We start from the raw sequence: 22825 nt of genomic DNA, 5'->3' as shown, positions 1-22825 counted from the left end.
AGGAAGTGGCAAAAAAATCCAATCAAAGTCTTTCATGGGTCATTTTTTATGCTCTCTTATATATAAGTGTCTATAACTTCAAAACGAAATGATAAATTTTCACCAAAATTGGCACACATATGTATGGACACACTCTGAGGACACCCAAAAAAAAATGGTGGAGATCGGGCAATAGATGGTGCTATAACTGTCAAAAAACCTTTAAAAACCATGTTTTTCCTTAGTGAATTAGCTGTAAATGGTCTTTTTCATCTATGATCTAAGTGTTTACATGCTTGCTGAATAAAATATAATAACTTTTTATATGCCTAAAGGCCTTAAATGCTTGAACCCTGGTAAATGCTGCTTGCAGCTTTAATGTTTTATTATGTTTGTGTTGCCGACAGTCGGCCGTGAGGGACTGCCAGCATTTTACTTTCATTTTGTTGTGTTTTTATTTTGTATATTAAAGTGTTGAACGTCCGCCGGTTCCCGCCTCCTTCTTCCTGTATATACGAATTGCGTTACAAACTTAATTATATGGATCATGTGTCTTTGCCATATTCTAATAGAACAATGTAAAAAAGCCATGTGACTGCATCCAGAAATTTTTCAAGTGATGGCACCAGTTTATATACAGTATATATAAAGTTTATAAGTACAGAAATGCATGCAGTAAGTTTCTTCGGCTGCTGATGATTTACAAATTTGTAAAGAGGCCACAAGGTTTATCGATCTTCATGCTTTTGTGTTTGGTGGTACGGGAATATCATGTGTATAATAAAACATGTTATGTAAAATGATAAACATTATACCAGATCTGTATTTAACAGGCATTTTTATCTGAAGTGACAAATGGGGTGAAACAAAAGTATCATAAAGGATCCAGTAGTAGTAAACCAGAATGGTATACATTTTACTTTTTTTTTTTTTTTTGTATAATTGCTGTACAATCTACAGTCTAGTTGTGCTTATCTTGTTCGTTTATCCTCTTGAGAAACTTTTTTTTTTTTTTTATGTCATTGCATTGTTTGGAGCACAATGAAAAAATGAATAAAGACATTTTTGAAAAAAGATATTTTATTCCTATGTTATGCTATGTCCTCTGTAGAGGACACCAGGGCCCATTTATTAAGAAAATTAAAAGACATGGAAAGACATGAATAGGCAAAAACAATGGGTTTTTTTCATTCACCAATCAATTTTTTGGGGTTTCAAGCTTTTTTTTTAATCCAAACTTTGTATAAAGATGATTCTCAACTATGTTATTAAAGATATATAACAGAGTGATTTGATATACTATTTTACTTTATGCAATATGCGTGTAAACGTGGCCATAAATGCAGTTCCCATTCTATGCAATGCATCTACACACTGTATCAAATTTGCATATTAATGTGTTCTTTGGGTGACTGTAACAGATTATCAGTTATGTGTGTCATTTAGTTTTGTTTTCATAGACTTTTAGTTTGTATTCATTAGTTCCTGTTTTCCTTTGTTCAGTTTACCCACCACCCTTTAGTTGTGATGGTTACAAATATGATAAGTTGTTTCAGTTCAGCTGTGTATCATTAATTATCCTTGTTTGCATTAGTTTTTAAGTTCCTGTGTTTTCAGTGTTCATTGTCTGGCCTTGTCTGTGTAAGTTGCGTTATCTCTGATGCCTTTGGCTCATTTACCTTGTGGATTATTATTAAAAGGGTCATGAATTGAGAAATCAACTTTTCCTTGAGCTTTTGATATATAAGAGGTCATCGTACTATAAGAATATCCTGTAAGTTTCAGAACTGAAATCTTCCTTGTTAGTCCAATAAAAGCTTTTATTGACACCAGGCCCTTTGAACGACTGATCCTGGAATGTGCCTATCTGTAGATAGGTGAAAGAGAGCAGAAGAAGAAATCAACGCCTACTTCATCATTGCAACATTAGCCCCGCCCACTGGCGTGTTAGTGAGATGAGGAGGAGAGATACAGGACAAAAAATAACATTACCTTTCAAAGGATCCTAATGCTAGGAATATGGTTATTTATTTTCAACAATGTGAATGTCTCAGTTGAGCTTTATTTATTTGTATTCAGTACATGTGGATTCTTTGGTAAATTAATAGCATTTCGGTGCAGGCTTTGCAAACAAACTTTTACGATATGGACTCAGCAGTAATTCAACAACATGTAAGTAACTGTTTTAATTCTAATACCTTATCTGATATGTAATGATTCATGTACAGTCAGATGTTGTTTGTCTATGTATCAGTAAATCAAACCAGTGACTAAAAGGTCAACTTTACGTTGTTTCTCTTAGGATGAAAATGATCTGTTATTTAAACTGTGATTAAAATTACATAAAGAAAGCGATCAAAAAACGCTCCCTTTGCAATCGCTGGAGCTGTCAATCAAACAGCGCACACTGGAGCTGTCAATCAAACGGCGTGAGTTTATCAGTGACTGAGATATGGACACGTGCCAAACTCCCGTTTTATTCAATGAATCTCTTAGTTACAATGCATTTGCACTGTTACGCATTCGTTAGTGTGCAGAAATTGAGTTGCAATGATGAGATTTCTGCTTTCATGCGCTCAACAACATGTCTGTGATCGGTTACTTGCTCATCACTGCAACCTTTCATGCCACTATCTAAATATAATGCCATAGATCTAAATGTAATGCAACACTTTTCACAATTAGTTAACCTTGAGAGCTGTAATTGTAAAAATGTGCTAAAAGTTTTTGAGAGAGTAATACTTAGCTATTTCAAATGAAAAGATGCTGGCCAATCACAGCAGTGGGCATTTACACTGAAGTCTCACAGCAGACATGCCCCTTAAAACAGAGGGTTCAAATAGGAGGGCTAAAATCAGGGTAGGAAAAATGCCTTTTATTTCTAATTTATGACAATTTTTGATGTTAAAAGCATATTAACATTATAAGTGCATCCTAGGAAACATTATAAAACAATAAAACAATGCAGTTCATGACCCTTTTAAAGACTGTGTTTATACCTTATCTGTCACATGTTTAGTTTCTTTGTTCATGTTTATAGTTTGTTTTTGACCAGTTTTCATATCCTTTCTCTCTTCAGTTTCTTAGTCAGCTTTCTTGTCTGTTAATTAGTTGAGTTCTCCTCATTTGCCTGTCTGTCTCCTAGGTTGCAGATTTGATTGGAGTCCTTGTTTCAGGTGTGTCTTGTTAATTATCTTGTTAAGTTCCTTCATTTGCCTTGTATTTAAGTTGCAGCCTTTTCAGTGTTCAGTTGTCCGTTTTCGTTAATGTTAGTGTGGTTATATATGTGTAATACTCCTGAATTTAGCCTGTTTCCTGAGTATTTGTTATTAAAGCCTGTCTCCTTAAAGTCTTCCTCGTCATGAGAGTTTTATACACGTCACTTAACAGAAGAATGGACCCAAAATAAAAATGATCCTAGCTAAGGACCTCCTATGGAGCCTGCGGCAGAATGGTCGGCCTTTGGAGAGGTATGTGGAGGAGTTTCTCGAGCTTTCCCATCAGGTGAGCTGGCCTGACGCCTCCCTCAGTACGTGTTTTCTGATGGAACTGAATGGGGATAAAATACGTTATAAAGAAACTGCTTGTTATTTCTCTCTAGTCGAGTCGATAAATCTTGTTCTTTATTTAAACGGTTCAAATTTTGAAGTAGAAGAAGTTAAAGAAAAGGAGCGTTTTCCTCATCCAGCCCCCTCTGAAACACACTTGGCCTCGCCAGCTCACCCCACGCTGGTTCCCTCCACATACCGTTCCAATGGATCCGTCCGTTTCCGCCCTCCTGCGTTTCCCCGTGTCCGAAGATGGGGTTCCAACAGCGCTGACCAAGGGGCCAAAGTTACAGACCCAGCATTTACATTGGTCAGGTCAGCATTGAAATCTGTCTTCCTTCCTCCATCTGCAGCTCCTAAGGCCATCCCAGTCCTCAGTCTAGTAAAGATACAGACTGCATCGCACACTAGCCTGCAGTCCACATCACACGCTAGCCCACAAGCCAACATTTCAAAGCCGCATCCCAAGATGGCTGCCATTGCTCTCTACAGGACATCCAGACTTAAAACTGTAACATGTATGTTGTCAGAGAAATTTGCTAAAATACACTGCTCAAAAAATTTAAAGGAACACTTTGAAAACACATCAGATCTCAATGGGGAAAAATATCATGCTGGATATCTATACTGATATGGACTGGGTAATGTGTTAGGAATGAAATGATGCCACATTGTTTGATGGAAATGAAAATTACAGAGGACTGAATTTAAAGACACTCTGGAAATCAAAGTGAAAAAATGATGCAGCAGGCTAGTCCATTTTGCTAAAATTTCATTGCAGCAACTCAGGCCCTTCCTCGGAGAGATTGGCCAGGGAGGGGCTGTCGCGAGTAGTACAAGTTCGGAGAACCAGGTCTGGCCAGGCCAATAAGGCACAACCATGAGGACCTGCTCCTCGTCCTCCTTGATCTTGCACAGCGTCCGTGCGAGAAGGATCACTGGAGGAAACGCATACTTGTGTAGGCCCTGCGGCCAGCTGTGTGCCAGCGCGTCCGTGCCGAGAGTGCCCTCGGTCAGGGAGTAAAACAACTGGCAGTGGGAATTGTCTGGAGAGGCAAACAGGTCTACCTGAGCATCTCCAGAGTGTTCCCAAATCAGCTGAACCGACTGGGGATGGAGTCTCCATTCTCGGGGGCGAGACTGCTGTCGTTAGAGCTCGTCCGCTGCATGATTGAGCCTGCCTGGGAAATGAATGGCACGAAGCGACCTCAGATGCTTCTGACTCCATAAGAGGAGATGGCGAGCGAGTTGCGACATGCGACGGGAGCGTAGACCACCCTGATGGTTGATGTACGCTACAGCCCTTTGCCAGCAGGGCAGACACCCTGGAACGTGGGGGGATGCTGGGTGAACTGAACCACATAGCCGAGCCTGATTGTTTGGATGAACCAGCCAAACAGACTGGGGAGCTCTGGCCAGGCTCCCAGAAACCAAGCCAGTGGGGTCAAAGGAACTACAAGTCACCTACTGTCATCCGCGGCCTCTTGTGACCCTGAGGTAGAGGAAACAGCTTTTTTAATGAAGGTTTGGGTACCACTGGCCATGGGGCTAGTGGCGGAACAGAAAGAAAATGAGAACAAAAGATTCTCCTCAGCCCTCCTCCGGGAAAAAGAGTGGCCCTGCTACCATCTCCTGTAGAACTGACATCTCCACCTCCGGGTCGCCCATCTCAGGAACGCCGCTTGGCCTGACGCTTGGCAGGTTTAGGGGCAGAGACATGCCTTCCTGTGGCCATCTCCTCGCCTTGGCTTGGATGGAGGCTGCTGCTGTGGCCAAGCGGGAAAAAAATTGTATAAAAAAAAATAGTATTCCTGAAATGCTCGCAGTAAATTAGTGGCTTTACCATGAAGTTTTTGACCAGTGGAGGAGACTGCAAGGAGGTGCCCTTGGCGACGAGCAGGCTGAGGTGGCTGAGGCGGCTCAACCGGCGGCGGTGTGGAGGCAGCAGCAGGCCGCCGGAGCAGAATGTGTTTGATTGCCTCAGACTGCTTCTGGGCGGCAGAGAATTGCTGAGCAAAACTCTCGACTGCGTCGCTGAAGTGGCCAGCCTGAGAGACCGGGGAGTTGAGGAGCTGAGTCCGATCAGACTCCCTCATGTCTGACAGATTTAGCCACAGGTGGCGATCCTGGACCACCAAAGTGGACATCACCTGACCCAAGGACCGCGCAGTGACCTTTGTCGCCTGGAGGGTGAGGTCGGTAGCAGTGCGCGCCTCCTGCATAAGTCCTGGGTCAGCACTGCCCTCGTGCAGCTCTGGTAGACACCTTGGCCTGGTAGACCTGCAGAGTGGCCATGGTGTGCAGAGCGGAAGCGGCCTGACCCGCAGCTCTGTAAGCCTTGCCCACAAGCGTGGACGAGAGCTTACAGGCTTTGGGTGCTTGGGACCTTTACAGGATGGGTGCTTGGGATCACCACGCCAGGTGGAGGCACTCTGAGGACATAACTGCATCGCAACAGAGCGCTCCATTGGGGGCATCCCCGCATACCCTTTGGCCTCCCCACCATCGAGGGTAGTGAAGGCGGAGATAGAACCAGAACGGTTTCGGGCAGTTAAAGGTGCCTTCCACGAACTGGTAACTTCCTGATGCACCTCCAGGAAGAAAGGAACCGGTGGGGGGCGCTGGCGATCAGCACGTGCAGCCCCCAGGAATCAATCATCCAGCCTCGAGTGCTTGGGACACGGTGGAGGGTTCCACTCGAGCCCAATGCTCTCAGCTGCCAGGGAAAGCATGGCCGTCAGCTCGGGATCAGACTCGGGCAATACTGGCATCCCAGAGGGAGGCAACGCAGCCGAATCCTCATCTCCCAAGGACTCAAGCCCGCCTTGTGACACTTGGTCATCCGCCGGAGCCCCGAATGAGATGCTGGGACCCTGGCCACCAGCCAGAGTAGCCCTCTCACAAGGAGAAGAACTAGATTGGGGTGTGGCAGAGGGGACTCTATACCATTTAAGGTAGTCGAGTCTCGATCTCAACACAGAGATGGTCATGTTCCTGTAGTGAGAACATGAACCATCCGCAAACGCAGCCTCAGCGTGCTGATAGCCCAGATAGGTGACACAGCGATCATGGCTGTCAGACGGAGCCATATACCGACCACACCCAGAAATGCACAGGCGGAATGACATCTTTAAAAAGATGCAGTATCACACCCGTGGTAGCTCTTTTGTGAGAGAAAAAGCTCTTTCAGAAGTGTTGAAGTACCCAGGGGAGACGCAGAGACTGGAACAGCAGGAAGCTCGAGACGATCTCTGCTGGAACGCGCCGTCACACCAACGCGAAACTGAAGGCTTGTGATGCACACTCCGGTGAAAGCGCAGCAACAATGAAGTGCTCGGCTCTGAAGTGAAAGCTAGAATGCGAGTATGCTTGCGCTGCTCCTTATATACCCACAGAACAGGGCGGAGCTCGCGATGCAAATTCTGCAGACCAAGGTACTCAGCGTACCATTGGCTTATTATGTTACCATTCGAAGGTGATTGGGCTCTCAGGTGAAACCCCATTCGTCAGTTCGTCTAACATGACCGACTGAAAGGGAACCCAGTTCTGGTTGATCAGAGATCCACCTCAGAATTGGAATCTTTTGGGTAGCTGTTTCAGAGGTAAAAGCATTGGAAACATGACATATACTCTTTGATCAAATCAGGCAAATGCGTGATGAAAGCCGGCCAATACACAGTTACCTGGAGAGAGACCTGCCAGGGCCAAGAACCAGAGATGGCATTCTGTCCGTTCACAATCCTGCTCCCAATCGTCTGTGGCTTAATCACCGGCACTTCACAACCTGTTGATAAAGAACAGAAGTTCATGACACAAGAATGAAGCTCTTTATTTAGTTTTTTGCATTTTGTAAATATATATTCACCCATCAAATTTCTAAAGAAGACACTTACCTAGTGCAGAGGCCACCAGGGCAAGGCAGGTGATGGTGAAGATCATGATGTTGATGAGCTTGTGATGTCTCACTGTTGTATCTGTAGGTGCTCTCTCTTGTTTTTATATCATTTACAGGAGCTGCTAAATCTGGGAAGTGATGGAGGTCCATCCCAGCAGCTCAAATGACCTGAGAGATGAGGAATGTTGAGATCTGATATCGCTGGAGACAGTCTGCATCTGCACCTTCTGAAGGTGTTTATGACGACTTTCTGTTTCTCTGAAAAGCATCATACTTCCTCTGTCATTGTTATGAAATTTTTCCGATGGGAAAGAGTTTTTGTGGTTGTTTGTTGTGAGGTTGTCTTTATGGTATGTAAAGTGTCTCTGTAAGTGAAGTGAATAATAAAAATAGTATTCCTGAAATGATCGCAGTAAATTAGTGGCTTTACCATGAAGTTTTTGACCTTCTGCAAATTCCTTAATAAACCTGGCAAGTCATTTAAGCCGGTGATGCTGAAGGGAAAAAGAGTGGAATTGTGTGATTACGTCACACTGTGATTAGATAAGCTATTAGAGCTGAGAGGAAGTAAAACTAAAAATTCTTAATGTTAATCAACCGGTTGAATAAGTTGATTTAATTCATCACAGTTACCGGAGAGAGTGTTATGCAACTGTGTGTTTTTCTGCAACTTCACTTACATTTACTTTTTGGAAAGCATTATATTAAACTCTCTACTAATACAAAATAAAAATAGTTATATACTTTTAATACAGTAATGGCAATTTTTATTTATTCACGTTTTTTTTTTTTTTCTTTTTAAATTTCATTTCTTTGTTTATTGGTATGTTTGTTTATTCATTTGTTTTGTTTAAAGAAAAAAAAAGAAAAAATAGAATTATTGTGTGCAAGTTGCATTTATAGGTCATTTTGTACTGATCACTTATATATACACTACATCTATTATCTCTCAGTCCACTGGTTATACTTATGTCATACTTATTTTTTTTTATACTTCGCTATTGTTACGTGTTGGTTTTGTAGAGACGAGGCAAATACGGAAATCCACAATAACAAGGGTATTTAATCAACAAAGGAGCAGAGACACAACACATACACGGTTAACTAACAATAGAACTGACAAAGGAGTGCAGGGAGTGAGTCCAACTTAAAGGGAGTGCTGACGAAGACAACAGGTGCAGGGAATCCAGGGAAATGGCGGGAAGGCTGATGAGGGAAGTGAAACCAGGAGTGGAGCAAGGAGGATCCTGGGAAACGGAGTCCGGGAAGGCGTGGATGTGACATTACCTCCCCCTCCCCGGAAGGCGTGTCCTCACGCCTCAGATGAAACAACGGGGAGGGGGGGCGCCCTGGAGACCTACAGGCAGGTGCGGGGGGTGCAGGCGGGTGCTGAGGTCTCCAGGGTGGTACCAGGTCCTTGGCCGTCATGGGGTCTGAAACCGTGGGCGGCCACGGCGGGTCCGGAGCCTTGGCAGGCCACGGCGGGTCCGGAGCCTTGGCAGGCCACGGCGGGTCCGGAGCCTTGGCAGGCCACGGCGGGTCCGGAGCCTTGGCAGGCCACGGCGGGTCCGGAGCCTTGGCAGGCCACGGCGGGTCCGGAGCCTTGGCAGGCCACGGCGGGTCTCCGAGCCCACCCCCATCTTTCCCACCCACGGATACCCTTCCCCCCCAAAAAAAAAATATTTTGGGAGACTCAGGGGTTCAAAGGGCTCGTGGGCTACTGGAGTGGGCTCGGCGGCGGTGGCAGGAGCCGGGGCGGGCTCGTGACAGGCTGGAGCGGGCTCTGGGGCTGCTGGAGCGGGCTCTGGGGCTGCTGGAGCGGGCTCTGGGGCTGCTGGAGCGGGCTCGGGAGCACGTGGAGCGGACTCGTTGGCAGCCGGGGCGGACTCGGCGGCGGCGGCAGGAGCCGGGGCGGGCTCGGCGGCGGCGGCAGGAGCGGCTGGCTCGGCGGCGGCTGGAGCAGAGGGCTCGTGACAAGCTGGAGCGGGCTCGGCGGAGCATGGAGCCAGGTCGAAGGGACTGGGAGCTGGTTCAACCCAAAAGTCTAAAACTGGAGTTTTGGGCTGATTTGCAGCAGAAAACTCTGGAAACAGGGACTGCACGGAGGCAGAAATCTCAGGAAACTGGGACTGCACGGAGGCAGAAAACTCAGGAAACTGGGGATGCACGGAGGCAGAAAATTCAGGAAACTGGGGATGCACGGAGGCAGAAAATTCAGGAAACTGGGGATGCACGGAGGCAGAAAATTCAGGAAACTGGGGATGCACGGAGGCAGAAATCTCAGGAAACTGGGGCTGCTTGGCCTTCTTCCTCTTCCTCCTCATGGACCGCTTGGACTTAGAGAGTTGTGAACCCGGCAGAACACAGGGAAACAGTTCACCGGAGGGGTATGTGGAGGAAGATGGAGACTGACGAACTGGCCAGGCCACCCGTGTTTCTGGAGGAACTGGACGAGAAAGGCACGGAATATCCGGAACCTCTTCAACAACGAACTCAGAACCATTTAAATACAAAATCAGATTAATAGTATCATTTAAGGAAACATAATTGTCAGGTTCATCAAAACGGATTGTGCTCTCGTCCAGTAAAAGGGTGTTTAACCAAGCGTCTGACCAATTCGTCAAAAAGGCTAACTCGACAAACTCCTCCACATACCTCTCCAGCGAACGTCCGTCCTGCAGGAGTCCAATGAGGCGGTCTGCAGCCGACATAGGTGTGGGAGGCACGGGAGGAGCTGGAGCCTGGGAGACAGAGAAAAGGCTCATCTTGTTTTGGTGGATCTCCAGCGGTTTGTTCAGTTCTTCTGTTACATGTTGGTATTGTAGAGACGAGACAAATACGGAAATCCACAATAACAAGGGCATTTAATCAACAAAGGAGCAGAGACACAACATATACACGGTTAACTAACAATAGAACTGACAAAGGAGTGCAGGGAGTGAGTCCAACTTAAAGGGAGTGCTGACGAAGTCAACAGGTGCAGGGAATCCAGGGAAATGGCGGGAAGGCTGATGAGGGAAGTGAAACCAGGAGTGGAGCAAGGAGGATCCTGGGAAACGGAGTCCGGGAAGGCGTGGATGTCACAGCTATACAGTATTTATGACTGCTGATGATAATGGAATTTATCACTAATTGCTAAATGCATTTTAAGTGTTTAATGAAAGTTCAGATTTGTGAGACTCATTGTAATTCAAGCTGAATCAAAATCCAAATAAAGCCTAAACAGCTAACATTTTATGTTGTCAACATTATTATGTATAAAATATAAAGTATTGGCATCAGTTTGTACACAGTGGTGGGAAAGACAATGAATCTTCCTCATGAACAACATAGAATATGTGAGATATTTTACATAACCACTGAGAAACATGTGAAAAAGCCTCTATCATTGTTTCATTCAATCACACTTCTGAGAAAGTGAAAGAAAATGTCTGCTTACAAAAAGGAAAACTGTTTTTAAAACATTAATACAATTACCATAACTCTGTGAACCGTGAAGAAAAAAAAAAAAAAAAAAAAAAACAGCACAATAATCTGGCTCATCTTGTTTTAAACGCATTCTGATTCTGGTTTTGATTTGTTGCTAAGATTTGTAAACTTGATCATTATGTAAAAGTTTATAATAAATGTTAATAATTTGTATAATTACTGCACAGTCTAGTTGTGCATGATATCTTGCTCACTTTATGCCTCTTTTGATTTTATTAAAAAAAATTGATCACACTTTATATTTGGTGTCTTTAACTACTATATACTTACATCAAAAATAAGTACAATGTACTTGTTGTGTTCATGTTGTATTGCAAAACACTTTTTCTTCTACTGAGGTTGGATACGGGTAAGGTTAGGGACTGGTTTGGTGGTATGGGTAGGTTTAAGGGTGAGTTAAGAGGTAGGGGAAGGGTCAACGGTGTATTTATAGATGTAATTACATTGCAGGTATTTTTCAAAATATAAGTATAATGTAAAAACGTGTTTATACAATAAGTGCATTGTGTCAAATGATTAATTTAAATATTAGTACATAGTAGTTAAAGACACATAATATAACGTGCTCTCAAGTAACAATATTATGTTAAACCTGATGGAGTCAGTGATCAGTGTGTTTGTGTCTGTCTTCATGTATAATTTCAACTGCTGACATCAATGACAGTGAAGAACAGTTTGCAAGTCTACATAAAACTATTGTTGGATTTCACATGGCACAAAATATAATAGTCTAATTATTTTGCAGTCCTCTCAGATTCATTCATTTTAAAATACAAGTGCAGCTAAAAGTGGTTTTAGTCATGAGTTTCTTTTCAAATATTCACGGATGTTCTGTGAGAACAATGCAAGACAACAATGTTACACATGTCTTTACACGTTTAGCTTTGAGAAGGAGGATATAGTTTTGTAGGTATGAGGAAGATTCTCATGGAAGAAACTTAATTAAAAACACTGTAGATTGCTGGACATCATTGAGTTTCTGTCACCAGTGGAGGTGCCAAACTTTACATATCTTTACTTAATGTCATAATGTTCCAGCTACTGCTCATTCTGTACATCAAAATGAACAGTTTGACTTCAAACAAATTTAATCAAAATATATTCCCCCCCTCAAAGTAATTTTATACTATTGACAATGGTCGCTTTTCTGTAAAATTGCAAAATCCTTTTGTCCCCCTTATTTTTTTGTTTGTTTGTTTTTTTACATCTTTCATAAGTTGTTCATAAGCTAATTTTATAAATCTGAAAAACAACAGAGTATTACTAAGTCATCCACTTACAGTAGACTAACAAACAGTCATAAAAGTAGAGCTCATAAAAGAGCAGCTAAATCTGTTAACAATCAGAATCATTTAGCATTACATAAGAGAACATGACTTGTGCTGTGACTGAAATTTTAGTGATTGAATAAGAATATGGAACATCAGAGTTTGTCACATTCTAATGGAACCTTTCCAACAGGTTTCTCTCCAGTTTGTATCTGGATCTCTTTGGCTTCTGATAGAAGACATCATACAGGTTTCAGCACCATGGATAGAGAAATTAAACAGATTGATCTGTATCATCTTGGCATGTCTACAAAAGTGAATACCAAAGAAGATTTTCAACATGATCATGTGATCAGAAGGAATTTTTGTGGCTTTATCAATCTTCATGCCTGTACTTTATGTTTGGTGGTAAGAGAACATCATCTGCATTTCATAACTTTGGCAAATAATTTGTCTGTACAGATGAGAACATCTGATAACCCAAATATTGCAACACTATTGTATGTCATTTGTTCCTGTGAAAGTGGAACACTTTTTTTTTTTTTTTTTTTTTTTTAAATAGCAATTTAAATATATATTTTAAAACTACTTATTTTAAAGGAAAACATTTTATTTTGTTTGCAGTACTGTATGTGGATTATGGTAACTTATGTTTTAAGTTCAGACAAATGATTACACTCCTCATTACAATTTATTGTATTCATTTCATTTTATTGAAAATTTGTCATTATTTGTATAAAACTGTAACATGTAACATGAAGCTAAAAAAAATAAAATAAAAAACAGTAACATAACAGGCAGGTCACTGGAGCCCAGACTGACACAAGACCAAAAGTCATAAACAAAAAGACCATCAACAAGGACCAACTGCAATACAGATTAATGAGTAAAATCTGCTTTTGCCTCCTTTGAAGGGTAAATGCTCAGACTGGCGCTCTAGTTGGAAGCGATAGTCTTATCGATCCAGGAGCGCAGTTGGGAGATGCGAGCGTATACTACTGGGTAAAGAGTGTTACAAGTGCTGGTGCCCCAGGACACAGACCCCACCAGAGACCAGACCCCTTTACTCTCACACACCAGAGGACCACCAGAATCACCCTGTGGGAAACACACAGACACAAACACACATTTGAGATTGAAACAACAGCAACATTGATGTGGGAATGTGTTTGTCTTGATCTGTCTTCATATACCTGGCAAGATGAGGATCCAGAGGCTCCAGCACAGATCATGGCATCAGTGATTCTGCTCTGACCCCAGATCTGCCTGCACACAGCAGGACTCGTGATGGGCAGACCTGTCTGCTGCAGGATCAGAGGACTCGCTGACAAAAGAGAAGAAAACATTAGAAAGGACAGATAAGTAAGTTTTTTCCAATTTGTCTTTGTCTAACAGGCGACTCACATGTGGTGGCAGTTCTGCCCCATCCAGTGGTGAAGCAGCGGGTTCCAGGCAGGATGTTGATGGTTGTTGGAGCCAGACATACAGGAGAGATACGGGGAGTGAAGACAACTGGAGACGCAAGTTTCAGCAACGCAATGTCATTGTTGAATGTCGTGCTGCTGTAGAGCGGATGGGTGATGACCTGACCATACAGAAAGGGCAGAAAAAGATGGACGGTTACTAGTGGAAGCTGACTTTATAGAAGGTAATCTAATATATAAGCATGTTTTATTTCTTCTCATTGTCTTAACCCTTTCATAACTTTTTTCCTTTGTACCTTCAGCATGAATGGTCATTTGAGAATATGGTACAGATATTTTCTTTCTTATGCTCAACTTTAAATGCTTAAGTCTATTTGGGCAAGTTTTAGGAGTAAACTAGCATGTAGATGACTTCAGTGCTGACAGACATGAACAAAAAGCTGAACTAGATATAATTTGACTAATACCTATTTCCCCACTTAATTCAATTTAACAGCTAAAGAAACTTCTTGTTTAGATAAACTTTCAAACAACAAGTTATTTAAAATGATAATAATGGATTCATAATGCATATTATTTGTATTGTTCTTTTGTTCTTGTCTAGTGATCAGTTGTGTGAAAAAGCAGAAATGAAGCAACAATTAAAAAGCATTCAGTCATTGAACACTTAAATATATGAGCTGATCTGTCATTTTGATATTCATCTCTGAAATCATTCAACATTTTTACCTTGGAAACGAGTTTGACCTGGATGGGTTCAACACTGGAGCCACGATCATGTTCTCCAAGAATGACACGATGATAGCCGACCCTTAAAAGAGAGAGATAAAGACAAAACTAACTGTTAAAAGACAAGAACAGCTTCTATTAAGTACTATTGTATGTGACATTTGTCAGATTGAAGACTCTTACACGACACCACAGTGAGCAGCAGTGAGAACCCAGTTCTGGTTGATCAGGGATCCACCGCAGAAGTGGAATCCGTTGGGTAGCTGTTTCAGAAGTAAAAGCATTGAAAACATGACATATACTCTTTGAACAAATCAGGCAAATGCATGATAAAAGCCGGCCAATACACAGTTACCTGGAGAGAGACCTGCCAGGGCCAAGAACCAGAGATGGCATTCTGTCCGTTCACAATCCTGCTGCCAATCGTCTGTGGCTTAATCTGTGGCACTCCACAACCTGTTGATAAAGAACAGAAGTTCATGACACAAGAATGAAGCTCTTTATTTGAGTTTTGCATTTTGTAAATATATATATATTCACCCATCACTTTTCTTGCAAACTTCTAAAGAAGACACTTACCCAGAGCAGAGGCCACAAGGGCAAGGCAGGTGATGGTGAAGATCATGATGTTGATGAGCTTGTGATGTCTCACTGTTGTATCTGTAGGTGCTCTCTCTTGCTTTTATATCATTTACAGCAGCTGCTAAATCTGGGAAGTGATGGAGGTCCATCCCAGCAGCTCAAATAACCTGAGAGCTGAGGAATGTTGAGATCTGTGATCGCTGGAGACAATCTGCATCTGCACCTTCTGAAGGTGTTTATGAATTCTTTCTGTTTCTCTGAAAAGCATCATACTTCCTCTGTCATTGTTATGAAATTTTTCTGATGGGAAAGAGTTTTTGTGGTTGTTTGTTGTGAGGTTTTCTTTATTGTATGTAAAGTGTTTCCGTAAGTGAAGTGAATGATTAAAATTGCATTTCTGAAATGCTCACAGTAAATTAGTGGCTTTACAATGAAGTTTTTGACCTGCTGCAAATTCCTTAATCAACCTGGCAAGTCATTTAAGCCAGTGATGCTGAAGAGAAAGAGAGTGAAATTGTGTGATTACGTCACACTGTGATTAGATCAGCTATTAGAGCTGAGAGGAAGTAAAACTAAAAATTCCTAATGTTAATCAACCGGTCGAATAAGTTGTTTCAAGTCATCACAGTTACCGGAGAGAGTGTTATGCAACTGTGTGTTTTTCTGCAACTTCACTTTCATTTACGCTTTGGAAAACATTATATTAAACTTTCTACTGATACAAAATAAAAATAAAAATAAAATTTGTCACATACTTTTAATACAATAATGGCAATTTTTATTTATTCATCTATTTTTTTTTTTTTTTTTTTCATTTTCATTTCTTTGTTTATTGGTATGTTTATTTATTTATGTATTTATTTATTTATTTGTTTGTTTGTTTTTAAGAACAGAATTATTGTTGGCAGGTTGCATTTATAGGTCATTTTGTACTGATCACTTTTATATACCACATCTATCGGCTCTCTGTCCGCTGGTTATACTTATATCATGCTTATTTTGGTTATATTTAGCTATACAGTATTTATGACAGGAAGATAAAGCCAGTTTGCTTTATTTAGTCAGTCAGACTCACAGTATGTGGACTGCTGATGGTAATGGAATTTATCACTAATTGCTAAATGCATTTTAAGTGTTTTATTATAAGAGTTCAGATTTGTCAAACTCTAAATGATTTAATTCAAGCTAAATCCAAATCCAAATAAAGCCTAAACAGCTAGCATTTAATGTTGTCAACATAATTATGTATACAATATAAAGTATTGCCATCAGTTTGTACACAGGGGTGGGAAAGAGCAACACAATAGAATATGTGAGATATTTTACATAACCACTGAGAAACATGTGAAAAAGCCTCCTTCATTGTTTCATTCAATCACACTTCTGAGAAAGTGAAAGAAAATATGTTAAACTGCTTTTAAAATATTTATACAATTACCATAACTCTGTGAACGGTGAAAAAAAAAAAAATCTGGCTCATCTTGTTCCAAACACATTCTGATTCTGCTCTTGATTTGTTGCTAAGATTTGTAAACTTCCTTTTTTAAAGTTCATGAGTTGCCAGAAGTGCCAGGCTTTTTTTTTTTTTTTTTTTGAACTTGATCATTATGTCAAAGTTTATAATAAATGTTGATAATCTGTATAATTACTGTACAGTCTAGTTGTGCATGATATCTTGCTCACTTTATGGCTGATTTTGTATTCCTTATGCCTCTTTTGATTGTATTAAACATTTGATCACACTTTATATTAGGTGTCTTTAACTACTATGTACTTACATCAAAAATAAGTACAATATATACTTATTGTGTTCATGTTGTATTGAAAACACTTTTTCTTCTACTGAGGTTGGATACGGGTAAGGTTAGGGACCGGTTTGGTTGTATGGGTAGGTTTAAGGGTGAGTTAAGAGGTAGGGAAAGGATCAACAGTGTAATTATAGATGTAATTAAAGCTGCAAGCAGCGATTAAAGGGCCCTCGCACCCGAGCTCACTGCCACCCGTTGGCCTTAGGAAAACAGTGAACAGTGGGCAACATGCATGTAAGCGAGTAAATACAGGAGAATTGTGGCAAAGTCATTTCAAAGTGCCACACTTCCTGCTGCCAACAGGTGGCACTTTGACTGTAACTGAATATTGCCATGTAGATGTCTTCAGGCCAAGACTATTATCAAACATGTGAGGTTTGGAGCAGATCAGACATTGTATGCCTGAGTTACAACAATTCCCTGTTTCATGGCATTAATAACATAATTTAGCACTTAGCCGAGTGTTGCATGATTTAACATGTTTCTAGCATGTTTGGTACTTCATGGCCTATACAAATGTGTTTCTGGGAGTGAATTATAGTGCAAAGCATGCCATTTCCTGTTGTCAGCAGGTGGCGCTATGACTAGCTGAATATTGGCATATAGATGTCTTTAGGCCAGGACTCTTATCACACATGTGAAGTTTGGGACAGAGCGGACACTGTATGCCTGACTTACAACAGCTTCCTCTTTCATGGCAAAACATCAGACTTTGTCAGGCCGCCACGGACACGCCGTTCAACAAAAACTAAAGATCTTCGCAATTTAACATCACTAAGGTCTTAAGATTAGACTGACCAAATATAATGTTGTTCTGGTTAAATCTCAATGAGGAGTTAATCGCAATGTAAAACATGACATTTCCTGTTGCCCACAGGTGGCGCTATGACTGTAACTGAATATTGGCATGTAGATGTCTTCAGGCCAGGACTATTATCAAACCTGTGGAGTTTGGAGCAGATCGAACATTGTAATGCCGAGTTACAACAACTTCCTGTTTCAAGGCGAAATATCGAAATTTGTCAGGCAGCCACAGACACATCCTTCAGCGAAAACTCTGGATCTTCACAATTTAACGTCACAAAGGCCTGTAGATTAGGCTGACTAAATATGATGTTTATCTGATAAAATCTCTAGGAGGAGTTCGTTAAAGTACAACGTCTGGAAATGAGAAAAACTGCAAAAATTTTGCAAAGAAAATTCTACATTTTTTGTAGGTATTGGGCTGTTACATGAGTCTACCGAATTTCATACCAGTACATGATACGTAGTGCGAAAGGTGCTTAATTTAAATTTTGTAGGTGGCGCTATCGAGCCATTTTGCCACACCTAATTCTGAAACCCATATCAGACGTAAATTTTCACCACTTCTGACGCGTGTGCAAAGTTTCATGAGTTTTCGGCATGTTTAGGCCCTCAAAAATGCAATTCATTTCGGAGAAGAAGAATAATTGACTGAGCAATTACAATAGGGTCCTCACACCATCGGTGCTCGGGCCCTAATTATAGAAATTAATTACAGATGTAACTACATGCTGGATTTTTTTATTTTTTTTTTAATGTAAGTATAATGTAAAAACGTGTATGTGCACAATAAGTGTCACGTTTTCTAGTTTGTTAATTAGTTTAGTTTTCCTTGTTTGCCTGCCTGTTTGCCTCCTTGGTTACTGATTAATTAGTGTCCTCAGTTCAGGTGTGTCTTGTTAATCAACTCCTTAGTTTGGGTATATAAGCCCTCAGTTTGATTAGTTCTTTGTCCTGTGTTAATTTGTGTTACGTGGATGTGGATGTGTCATCTTCTGGATTTTCTCCTGTTCCTTGTGTTTTTTTGTTAGTAATAAAGACTATTTTCACTTGACTACTTTGTTGTGCACTCATCTACCACCACAGATCACCACAATAAATGCATTGTATCAAATGATTAATTTAAATATTAGTACATAGTAGTTAAAGACACCTAATATAAAGTGTTCTCAAGTAACAATATTATTCTAAACCTGATGGAGTCAGTGATCAGTGTGTTTGTGTCTGTCTTCATGTATAATTTCAACTGCTGACATCAATGACAGTGAAGAACAGTTTGCAAGTCTACATAAAACTATTGTTGGATTTCACATGGCACAAAATATAGTACTAATTATTGTGCAGTCCTCTCAGATTCATTCATTTTAAAATACAAGTGCAGCTAAAAGTGGTTTTAGTTTCAGTTTTAGTCATCACCAAGGAAGAAACTCAATTAAAAACACTGTAGATTGCTGGACATCATTGAGTTTCTGTCACCAGTGGAGGTGCCAAACTTTACATTTCTTTATTTAATGTCATAATGTTCCAGCTACTGCTCATTCTGTACATCAAAATGAACAGTTTGAATTTAAACAAAGCTAAAAATGTAATTTTCCCCCTCAAAGTCAGTGCAACTTTGCTGCCTGGAAAATAGTGAAACCATGTCTTAGTGTAAAAAAAAAAAAAGAAAATAAAAACAATCTTTAACATTTTTTCTTTCTTGTCCAAATCAATGATTGTAACACAAGTGAAAATCAACAAGACTCTTCTTTTTCAGTGTAGCCCACACTTTGCACATGTAGCTCAATTTTGTCCTGTTTAGTCATCATTTTAGGAGCATTTGTTTGTCAGTGCAGTGAGGCCATCTTTCCTGACCTCTGGTTGTAGTATGGATCACATCTTCCAAACTGGCATAGGAAAATGTACCAAAATGCTTGACTTTCACAATAATCTATGGCTTGACTTTCACAATAATCTATGAAAAAATCTGTCCCCTAAAAGGACTTTGTCATTTATGCATAAATCCAGTGGTCTCAAACTCAGTTCCTCGAGGGCCACAGCCCTGTAGAGTTTAGCTCCAACCAGCTCCAAGTCACACTGTGATTAAATAAGCTATTATAGCTGAGAGGAAGTACAACTAAAAATTCCTAATGTTAATCAACCGGTCGAATAAGTTGTTTCAAGTCATCACAGTTACCGGAGAGAGTGTTATGCAACTGTGTGTTTCTCTGCAACTTCACTTACATTTACGCTTTGGAAAGCATTATATTAAACTCTCTACTGATACAAAATAAAAAATAAAATTTATCACATACTTTAAAACAGTAATGGCAATTTTTATCTATTCAATAATTTTATTATTCTTTTGTTTGTTTGTTTATTTATTTGTTTTGTTTTAAGAACAGAATAATTGTTGGCAAGTTGCATTTATAGGTCATTTTGTACTGATCACTTAAGTTATATATACCACATCTGTCAGCTCTCTGGTTATAATTATATCATGCTTATTTTGGTTATATTTAGCTATACAGTATTTATGACTGGAAGATAAAGCCAGTTTGCTTTATTTAGTCATTCAGACTCACAGTATGTGGACTGCTGATGGTAATGGAATGTATCACTAATTGCTAAAAGCAATTGAAGTGTTTTATTATAAGAGTTCAGATTTGTGAAACTCATTATGATTTTAAGCTAAATTAAAATCCAAATACAGCCTAAACATATAGAATATGTAAGATATTTTACATAACCACTGAGAAACATGTGAAAAAGCATCCTTCATTTTTTCATTGAATCACACTTCTGAGAAAGTGAAAGAAAATATGTCTGCTTAGACAATTACCATGATAATAATAATAATAATAATAATAATACATTTTATTTATATAGCGCCTTTCAAGAATCCAAGGACGCTTTACGTAAAGTTGATAGATAACATGAACACAAATGTATACAAGTATACAGTCAGTATACAACACATGATCAACCAGATGGAGCAGACAGAGATAGTAAAATATACAAGAGAAGTTACAAGATACATAAGTCTGTGAACCATGAAAAAAAAACAGCAAGATAATCTGGCTCATCTTGTTCCAAACACATTCTGATTCTGCTCTTGATTTGTTGCTAAGATTTGTAAACTTCCTTTTTTAAAGTTCATGAGTTGCCAGAAGTGCCAGGCTATTTTTTTTTTTTTTTTTTTTTTTTAACTTGATCATTATGTAAAAGTTTATAATAAATGTTGATAATTTGTATAATTACTGTACAGTCTAGTTGTGCATGATATCCTGATTTTGTATTCCTTATGCCTCTTTTGATTTTATTAAAAATTTCATCACATATTAGGTGTCTTCAACTACTATGTACTTACATCAAAAATAAGTACAATGTATTTATTGTGTTCATGTTGTATTGCAAAACACTTTTTCTTCTACTGAGGTTGGATACGGGTAAGGTTAGGGACCGGTTTGGTGGTATGGGTAGGTTTAAGGGTGAGTTAAGAGGTAGGGGAAGGGTCAACGGTGTAATTAGATGTAATTACATGCACAATTTTTTTTTTTTTTTTTTTTTTTAAATATAAGTGTAATTTAAAAACATGTATGTACACAATAAGTGCATTGAATCAAATGATTAATTTAAATATTAGTACGGTAAAGACACCTAATATAAAGTGTTCTCAAGTAACAATATTATTCTAAACCTGATGGAGTCAGTGATCAGTGTGTTTGTGTCTCTCTTCATGTATAATTTCAACTGCTGACATCAATGACAGTGAAGAACAGTTTGCAAGTCTACATAAAACTATTGCTGGATTTCACATGGCACAAAATATAATAGCCTAATTATTTTGCAGTCCTCTCAGATTCATTCATTTTAAAATACAAGTGCAGCTAAAAGTGGTTTTAGTTTCAGTTTTAGTCATCAGTTCCTTCTCAAAAATTCACGGATGTTCTGTGAGAACAATGCAAGACAACAATGATGTCCTCACATTTTTACACATGTCTTTACATGTTTAGCTTTGGGAAGGAGGATATGGTTTTGTAGGTATGAGGAAGATTCTCAAGGAAGAAACTTAATTAAAAACACTGCAGCTTGCTGGACATCATTGAGTTTGTGTCACCAGTGGAGGTGCCAAAATCTTTTACTGTCATAATGTTCCAACTTCTGCTAATTCTGTACATCAAAATGAACAGTTTGACTTTAAACAAAGCTAATCAAAATGTAACTTTTCCCCCTCAAAGTCATTTTATACTATTGACAATGGTCACTTATCTGTAAAATTGCAAAATCCTTTTGTCCCCCCTCAAAATCTTTTTGAATCTAACCCGCCATGGGACTAATTTTGAAAGCACAGTTAGAAAAAAATCAATGACTTTATAATTTACATATATTTAAGGCTAAAATCATTTTCCAAAATTAGTTTTCTACATCTGACCTTTGACCTTTTTTTAAGATTTCGTCATTTATAACTGACATTATCCTATTAGGGTAAATTATTTTTGGCAAATTGTCTGAAACTTCCCACTCATTCAAATGCATTTCACTATCTGAAAAGTAGTGAAAAGGTCTTAGTGTTTCAAAAAAACATTAAAAAGCTTTAATAATGTTCCATTTCATCTTGTGCTATCATATTTCATTTAGAACTTGTATGTGAAAATGTCAAAAACTTGACACAAATTCAGATGCAACTTCACTGCCTGGAAAATAGTGAAACCTTGTCTTAGTGTTTCAAAAAAAAAAACATTTTTTCTTTCTTGTCCAAATCAATGATTGTAACACAAGTGAAAATCAACAAGACTCTTCTTTTTCAGTGTAGCCCACACTTTCCACATGTAGCTCAATTTTGTCCTGTTTAGTCATCATTTTAGGAGCATTTGTTTGTCAGTGCAGTGAGGCCATCTTTCCTGACCTCTGGTTGTAGTATGGATCACATCTTCCAAACTGGCATAGGAAAATGTACCAAAATGCTTGACTTTCACAACAATCTATGGCTTATATTCTACATCTCTGCCATCACCCTCACTGTTTCTATCCTCCTCCATCTTCAGTTTCTTCCTTTCTTACTACGACCTTATTTTCTGATGCACTGCCATCACTATCATCAATACTTTCTGGAAAGGGTACAGCTTTTCCTCTCTGTCTTCTATAAAACTTACTAACATCAACCTAAAACACAAGCAAAAAGACTATTATACTGACTGCCAGTAATGAACAATAGAGCAGCTATATAGAAAAAATCTGTCCCCTAAAAGGACTTTGTCATTTATGCATAACACACAGATTTTTTGGAATTTGAGCTATTGAATTTACAAAATGTGCA

General features: G+C 39.7%; 2 protein-coding genes and 2 long non-coding RNA genes across 6 annotated transcripts in view; 2 read left to right on the top strand and 2 right to left on the bottom strand.

Moving 5' to 3' along the window:
* Positions 1-22825, bottom strand: part of zgc:171592 (uncharacterized protein LOC100003031 homolog) — a 47118-nt gene that overhangs the window by 7717 nt on the left and 16576 nt on the right. The window contains exons 1-2 of one of the 2 annotated variants that reach the window (XM_051862291.1): positions 15082-15222; positions 7211-7590 (exon numbers count right to left, since the gene is read on the bottom strand). In XM_051862291.1, the coding sequence (XP_051718251.1) occupies positions 7211-7396 (186 nt within the window). In that variant the 5' untranslated portion in view covers positions 7397-7590; positions 15082-15222. Of the gene's footprint in view, positions 1-7210; positions 7591-15081; positions 15223-22825 lie in introns of those variants that run through there. The other variant, XM_051862290.1, reaches the window with a different exon arrangement.
* LOC127495446 (uncharacterized) lies at positions 1937-13242 on the top strand. The gene is made up of 3 exons (XR_007925127.1): positions 1937-2151; positions 12373-12587; positions 13094-13242. It is a non-coding gene; the product is annotated as an uncharacterized LOC127495446 (long non-coding RNA).
* On the bottom strand, positions 13082-14971 carry LOC127495438 (chymotrypsin-like protease CTRL-1). Of its 2 annotated transcripts, XM_051862288.1 has the most exons (7): positions 14912-14971; positions 14688-14788; positions 14516-14595; positions 14333-14414; positions 13584-13764; positions 13373-13503; positions 13116-13277 (listed from the first exon to the last, which is right to left on the bottom strand). In XM_051862288.1, the coding sequence occupies exons 1-7, from the start codon at positions 14955-14957 to the stop codon at positions 13116-13118; spliced, it is 783 nt and encodes a 260-aa protein (XP_051718248.1). In that variant the 5' UTR covers positions 14958-14971. The 2 variants fall into 2 exon arrangements, with proteins under 2 accessions (XP_051718247.1, XP_051718248.1); XM_051862287.1 differs by lacking the exon at positions 14912-14971 and having other exon boundaries at positions 13082-13277; positions 14688-14876.
* LOC127495445 (uncharacterized) overlaps positions 13688-22825 on the top strand; it is a 69933-nt gene continuing 60795 nt past the window's right edge. The window contains exons 1-2 of the long non-coding RNA XR_007925126.1: positions 13688-13827; positions 14208-15146. This is a non-coding gene — a long non-coding RNA (uncharacterized LOC127495445). The remainder of the gene's footprint in view (positions 13828-14207; positions 15147-22825) is intronic.

Source organism: Ctenopharyngodon idella, chromosome 15 (assembly GCF_019924925.1).
Source record: "Ctenopharyngodon idella isolate HZGC_01 chromosome 15, HZGC01, whole genome shotgun sequence".
NCBI classification, from domain to species: domain Eukaryota; kingdom Metazoa; phylum Chordata; class Actinopteri; order Cypriniformes; family Xenocyprididae; genus Ctenopharyngodon; species Ctenopharyngodon idella.
Note: the sequence above shows the minus strand (reverse complement) of the source record. Positions and strands in the feature narration are given on the sequence as shown.

Bases quoted from the DNA above. Each gene is read 5' to 3' on its own strand.
- LOC127495438 (XM_051862287.1), bottom strand. From the start codon at position 14,876: ATGGGTGAATATATATATATTTACAAAATGCAAAACTCAAATAAAGAG. The intron at 14,596-14,687 runs GTAACTGTGTAT...CTTCTGAAACAG, and splicing joins CCTGGCAGGTCTCTCTCCAG to CTACCCAACGGATTCCACTT. The intron at 14,415-14,515 runs GTAAGAGTCTTC...CTCTCTTTTAAG, and splicing joins GCTGCTCACTGTGGTGTCGT to GGTCGGCTATCATCGTGTCA.